This window comes from Apium graveolens, chromosome 4 (assembly GCF_009905375.1).
Source record: "Apium graveolens cultivar Ventura chromosome 4, ASM990537v1, whole genome shotgun sequence".
Taxonomy (NCBI): Eukaryota; Viridiplantae; Streptophyta; class Magnoliopsida; order Apiales; family Apiaceae; genus Apium; species Apium graveolens.
The window spans coordinates 284,126,811-284,134,248 of record NC_133650.1 but is presented as its reverse complement, the minus strand read 5'-3'; the positions used below and the strand labels follow the sequence as shown (position 1 = coordinate 284,134,248).

Below are 7,438 nucleotides of genomic sequence, written 5' to 3'. Positions count from 1 at the left end.
ATTAATTAATGAATTAATTCAATTAATAAATAAATTAATCTTTACAAATATAATTTATTTTCTTATTTAAATTATCTGACTTAATTAATTAATAGAGAATTAATACTACTCTTGAACAACAACCATTCTTCTGAAAATCTTCTGAAAATCGCTGAAAATTATGAATCATTTCCACCACTTCAATGTTGACACTCGATGTACTATCTGGTTCATGAGTGACTAACTTCCGTGACATTTCTTCATGTCTTGACTTTGACAACTTGATTTTCTTCAGATTAAATCCCTGTAATTATCCGATACCCTGACAAGATCTCCGTCGCTTGATTAAATCCACAGTCTTGATTTATATCACTGAGGCTTGATCAATTTCTTGAACTTCTTCCAGTGAATTAATTCCTCAAGTCTGTAGATGAACATTGTTTCTGAATCCTTTGACAGATGTTACTTTGAGAGATCTCTTTGACGATAGATCCACTATTTTCTTGTTACATTCTTATTTGAGTTGAGTTAAATCCTCGAATAAACAAATAGGCTATAACATATGCCTTTCAACTGGGTTTAGCACCAAGGAGCCATGTACTTTCAAGTAGACTTAATGCATACTTTCTTTGATGTAAATAGATCCCCTCTGAAGACCTTGCAATCTCAAGTCCAAGAAAATAATTCAATTGTCCCAAGTCTTTTAACTTGAACTGAGATGCCAAAAAATCTTTTACCTTTGTGATTTAAGTAGAACATGATCCAGTAAGTATGATATCATCGACATAGACTAACAATAGTACGCATGAAGATGTAGTAATATAATAGAACAAAGAACCCTTGGACTAAACAAATCCATAACTGAGTAGAGCAATAGAGAATTTGTCAAACCACTATCTTGGTGATTGTCTGGGACCATATATTGACTTGATAAATCTACAAACTGCATTTTTGCACTTCAAGTAATTAGGAATAAGAACACCATGTGGTTTCTTCATGTAAACCGCCTCATGAAGATCGCCATTGAGGAAAGCATTTTTAATGTCCAATTGATTGATATGCCAATTTTTGATAGCTGCTATAGACAAAAAAGTTTCACTGTTGCCATCTTGGTAACAGGGGAAAAAGTCTGAAAATAATCTACTCCAGAAGTCTGTGTAAAATCTTTTACAACCAGTCGAGATTTGTATCTCTCCAGACTACCATCTGATTTATATTTTACTTTATAAATCCACTTACAACCAACGGCTTTTTTGTTTGGAGGAAGAGTTGTAATTTTCCAAATATGATTTGATTCCAAGGCATTCGGCTCAAGTTACATTGCCTTACACCAATTGGAATCTTTCACAACTTGAGAATAGAATAAAGGTTCTGGAATAGTTATAGAATTTGTAATGAAGGTTTGATAAGTAGGAGAAAAATGTTTAACAGAATCAACCAGTTGGATAGGATATTGAACAGAACACATATTTAGACGAGTTTATTTTTGAACAGTGGAAGGAAATCCAATATAAACAGAGAACTTGGTAGGAAGAACTCTTGTTCTAGTTGGCCTAGCTTGTTGGACTAGACCAACTGTTGAGTCAGAATTTGAGTGGGAAGGGGACACTCTTTGATGTTTTGTCTCAGAAGAAGACACTGGAAGATCATTAGGCTGAGGAGAAAACTCGGGCATAGGACTAGAGATATTAAAAACAGGCGGAACCTCAATATTAGGATATTTAGTATCTAAATCATCTATGAAGGAAATATGTGGAGGAAACATTAATATAGAACTAGGAACATAAATTTTGTAAGAAAACACTGTTTCATAGAAACATACATCTCTAGAAGTAAACATATGACTGGTATCAATATTCATGAGTTTGTATCCTTTCTAATTTTGAGGATAACCTAAAAAGATGCACTTAACAGCTCGAGATGCAAATTTGACTTTCCTATGAGACAAAGTGGAAGCATATGATAGACAATCAAACACTTTTAAATGAGTATAAGAAAGTGATTTATGAAACATCATCTCATAAGGTGACATATTATTAAGAACAGATGATGGTGTTCTATTTATCAAATAAGTTGTTGTAAGTAAACCATCTCCCCATAAATGGATGGGAACATTTGACTGAAACTTAATAGCTCTAGCTATAGATATGAGGTGTTTATGTTTGCGTTCCACCCTCCCATTATGATAAGGAGTCTCTATGCAAGAACTTTGGTGAATAATACCAAGTGAAGTATAAACATAATTTAGTTCTTTATTAAAGAACTATGTGCCATTGTCAGACCTATTAGTCTTGACTTGAGCACGAAAATGATTCTGTATAAACAAGAAAATATTGAAATATAAAACAAACTTGAGATTTATTGCTCAAAAGAAATGTCCAGGTGCACTTGGTACAATCATCTACAATTATGAGAAAAGAAGTACATGTACTATAGGTTTTATGCCTATCTGGTGCCCACATGTCATAAATGTAACAGTTCAAATGCTAAAGCAGCATGACTATTGCTTGAAGGAAAAATTGACCTACTTTGCTTAGCAAGGTGACAAACATCAGAAGGAGAATTTGTACAAGATTTAACATTACAACTTTTATCTGGAATTTTACTAAGTGACATAAAAGATAAATGTCCTAATCTTAAATGCCAAAGAATTGAAGAGTTGGCATCAGGACTGTTGACAATATTGCAGACAGAAAGATGATCTATGTTCTTGACAAGAAACAAAGTTGATGAAATATGAGAAAATACAGGGAGAACTAGTTTGAAGAGTTTGCCCATGGGCTTACCAATCCCCAATATTCTCTTGTGTGTACAATCCTGAATTACACAGAGATTGGAAAGAAATTGAAACACATATTTCAGATTAGAAGTGAGTTTACTAACAGAAATGAGATTGAGATGAAAATATGGCACAAGAAGAACATCATAAAGAATTATTTCTGATGTCAATCTTAAGGTTCCTTTCAAATGAACTTTGGTATGAGTACCATTTGGCAAGCAAATGTTAACATCACATGGAACAATATCAGAAAGTAATTATAAGAGCAAGTGATATGGTCTGTTGCACCAAAGACAACAATCCAGTCATTTGAGGAATGACAATTAGTAAGACAAATAGATGTCATATAGGAGCACAAGTGAGTGATACCTGATTGAGGTGGTTCATTAGAAGATTGAGAAACCTGATTCTGATTTAGAAGAGAAATGAGTTGTTGATATTGTGAGGCAGACAATACAGGTACAACGGATTCACCTCCTTGATTTACTGTATCCATTTGATCACTTCCACTAACACTTCTAATATGTGCCTGAGAAGAAGTTGCAACTTGCGCAATCACCTTATCTTCAAGCTGAGAATTCTTAGAGAAACCAGATGCCAATGTATTCTTGGATTTAGGTGGAAAACCAATCAAATGATAACAGCGTTCTCTAGTATGATTTTTTCCATGACAATAGGTACACTCTAGGTTATTGCGTCTAAAACCAGGTTTCTTGAATTGATGTCTTCTTATAGTCATTTGTGTTAAACCTTGATTTACTCAGAAGAGCTGTAGACACGATAGTAGGCTATTCCAGATGCACATGATTGTACTGCCTTTCTTCTTGTTGAAGAAGCGAAAGAACACTAGGAAGAGAAGGCATTGGATTCATCCAGTAATTGACCATGAATGTTAGTGTAGACGTCATTTAATCCCATCAAATATTAAGTAACTTTCATCATGTGTTTCTAACTGTTGTTTTGCCTTGCAAGAACAAGTACAAACACACATAGGCACACTTGAAGCATTTAGCAAATCATCCCACAACATCTTGAATTTTGTATAATAACTAGAGATGGTAAGAGTATCCTGAGTTAAAATGCTCAATGTTTTCTTGAGTTCAAAGAAACGAGGACCATTGCTTTTCGAGAAACGAACATGAATATCAGACCACACATCTGTTGACAGTGTTATATAAACGAGACTTGAATGAATCTCAGGAACAATAGAATTTAGAATCCACGTAATTACCATATCATTGTAATGCTGCCAATGAGCAAAATAAGGAGATGTTTCACCTAGAATTTGAAACTTTCCAGCGACAAAACCAAGTTTATTTTTCGCAGAAACAGCCAAAAACATCGAACACTTCCATTAATTGAAGTTTTCTCCATTTAACGCTGAAGAGACAAGAATTTGACCCGGATGATCTGATGGACGCAAGTATAGTGGATGACTTGCTTCCAAAACAAGAGAATGAAATGCACTTTCAAGATTAGAAGCTGGATCAAGAGTTTCGTTATTTATTTCTGTTATTCCTAGTGGACTAACAATGAGATTTACAGAAGGGGGGTTGAATGTAAATCTCAAAACTTTTTCAAGTTTTGAGCAGTTTTAAAGGCTTTGTGTTCAAGATAAACAAGTGTGTGAATTGCTTTAAGCTAATACAGACAGATATATATTCAAGCACTTATGTAAAGAACACAACAGACCTTAAAAACTTTTCTGGTAGATTGTTGTTCCACCAGAGATGGTATTTCAGAAAATCTGTGATTCTAGATGTTGATCACAGCTGCATCCTAGTACAAACTAGATAATTTTTCTCTCAAGATTTTTCTAAACAGCACTGGAAAAAAGTTCTTATCTAATTACTAGCTGCTACTTGGTTTATATATCACCAAGTGTACAAGTGAAGACAAAGATAAAAATACAATAATAAAATAAGTTCTTCACTTGTTTCTTCTCCATATCACTCAAGTACTTTGTTGACTATTGCCTCTTTGTACTAGAGTAGAACGGCTGCTTTTTCTGATGTTCCTGAAATTAGGCTTCCACATTTCAGTTATCTCTGACAACCCATGTGCCTCTGTCTGCTGTTACAACTACCACTTATCAACTGCTATTTAACAGAACATCCGTTGAAGCCTTCATCCGTTGATGGCTTTATCCGTTGATGTGTTAGCAGTTGAAGCTCTATCCGTTGAAGCTTTAGAGACATCCGTTGAAGCTTTGTTTCTCATCCGTTGAAGGTCTTTAAGATATCCGTTGATACCACTTCATTTATACAAAATTACAAGGCATGGAATATTTACAATTGGCCTTCCTATTTGCATATCTTCTAGTAGTCAACATGACTTATATTTTCTCTCAACTTCTGAGAATTATATCTTAAATACAGAGACTGAAATGTGCTACAACACTAGACTTATTTCTAAGTAAAGCTGCACCATCAACGGATAGCCAAAGTGGTCTTATCCGTTGAGGCTACAAACACTAAACTTCTACTTAAGTGTTTTGTTAAACATATCATCAAACTAATGCACATATATTCCTAACAATCTCCCCCTATCTATGTCTATAAGAATTGTAGACATAAATTCAGGGTTAACTTGATGATAACAAAATACTTAACAAATATATGAATTGAAACTAAGTAGAAATTTAAAAGTGCTGCAAAAGTGTATGTACAAGGAGGTAATTGAAGATTTACAGAATTTCCAAGGGTGCTCCTCTAGTCTGAGCAAATCATCTTTTTCTTCTTTGTTCCCTTGTTTTCTTTCCTAGCCCTTTGTCATTTTCCTCAATTTGGAGTTGGAGTTGTCTGTAGAATTCAGCTTCATCTTCATCACTGATATCCAACTTAGATTGCATTTCCTTGAGAGTTTCATTGCTGGCAATCTTGAGTTGGTCTTCAAGTCTGAAAAATCTTCTGACTCCTTTATCATCTCTAAATTCCATCAACCAATGAGGTGATTTGTGGATTGTAATTCCCCTTTCTTGAATGAGTAAAGTTCTGGGCAAAGCATTGGGCTCCCTCCAAGTTTTCCTTATGTTGGCAATCTTGTTGAGAATTTCAGTCCTGGTAAAGCCAGAATCCTTTTGTATGGCTGAAAAGACTCTGATCAAGGTAGAGTAGCCTTCATTCAGAATCCTGTAGAGAGGCCATGTTCTTTCCCCAGCTCCTTTGTATCTGAACACTAATCTCTCTGGTAGCTGTCTGTAGGCAGCTATTCCCCTTACATCCTCCAGCTCATCCAGATAGAGTTCAATGTCTGAAATTTCTTTTATGTCACAGATGTGAACATAATCATCTTTAGAAATGGGTGTCTTAGGCTTAGGTTTTTGTTTTTGAGTGAATTTCTTAGAGGTTAGGGGAGGTGTAGATTTGGATTTTCTTTTCTGTTTCTTTGGTAGTGGAAGAGTGGTTAAAAAGGTAGGCAATTTGATGGTGTCCCAATCAATAGGTTCCTCTTTTGGGATGATTAGTTCACCATGGATGTTTATAGTGGGATCAGCAACACAAGGTTCAGGTATGGAAGGTAGTGGTTTAGATATTGATTTAGTTTCTTCAGTGTTATCTTCACTCCTTCTATGTGCCTTGGCCTTTCTTCTGTTTCCCTTCTGCCATTCCTCTCTTTCCTCCATACTCTCACCAAATATACTCCCAAAAACCTCATCTAGGTTTGCAATCTTGTCTTCACCCCTGACTTCAATTCCTTTCTCTCCTTCAACTTGACTTGACTTTAGCTGTTGTTCAAGCTTTGCTTGTGCTCTTTTGTCAGCCTTGAGTTTTTCAGCTTCTTTCTTCAACCTTTTGGTTTCTTCCCTCTTGGCCTTTGAGAATTTGGGATGTCCTTGCATCACACAGATACTCTTTCCCTCTCTAAAGATAATGGCCATTTTCATTCTTTCAACTATGTCCTTGGTCTCCTTGTACTTTATGATGTTAGCACCCAAAACTTTGTCTTCATCAGGCTTTGGAAGAGGAAAGTCCACTTCTTTCATCTGAGCAAAGTCTAGGGGGTTCTTTGTGGAGTCCTTGCTGGATCTAGTGTTGGGCTTGAGAACCATAGGTTTTAGATTCTTGAAAGAAGTCTCTCCAACCTTATTCCTCCTTTCTGGCTTGTGCTCCATAATGATTGGTTCAACCTTTGTGCTATGTTTCACAGATATTGATTTATCTTGTGTTGAGCCAAACACTTGTTGCACCCTTTCATCAATTCTCCTCCTTTGCTCTTTCACTTGAATTTCAGCTGCTGCTAGCTGGATTAGGTCAATTCCATCAGGCTTTCCTTTGATTTGCATAATTGGAGAAGTAGTGATGGCAGGAACTAGCACTTTAGATATCTGAATTTTTATAGATGGCTCTCCTTCCCCTTCCCTTTTTCTCTCCCCCTTTTTGTTATCATCAAGGAGAGGGGTCAAGCCTTGTGCCTTTGCCAGCTGCATAAGTAGACTTGTTTGAGATTGTTAGTTATGAAGAATGCTGGCCACAGAATTTTCAATAACTTGGACTCTGTCTTCTAACTTAGCCAGCCTCTTTTCAGTATTTGAATCCTTTTTCAATCTCAACAATAAGTCCTTCATTGTACCATAGGGCATGACTGAATCCAATTTTTCTGAATTGTAGGATTTCAAGTCAGCAATATCCTTCTTGAGTTCATCCACACTCAGATTCTGTTTTACTTGCTGCAACTTCA

At 35.7% G+C, this 7,438-nt stretch overlaps 1 protein-coding gene across 1 annotated transcript; it reads right to left on the bottom strand.

Moving 5' to 3' along the window:
• Window positions 1-3,662: 3,662 nt before the first annotated feature.
• LOC141719757 (uncharacterized) lies at window positions 3,663-4,100 on the bottom strand. The gene has a single exon (XM_074522130.1). The coding sequence runs from the start codon at window positions 4,098-4,100 to the stop codon at window positions 3,663-3,665; it is 438 nt and encodes a 145-aa protein (XP_074378231.1).
• Between the last annotated feature and the right edge of the window lie 3,338 nt (window positions 4,101-7,438).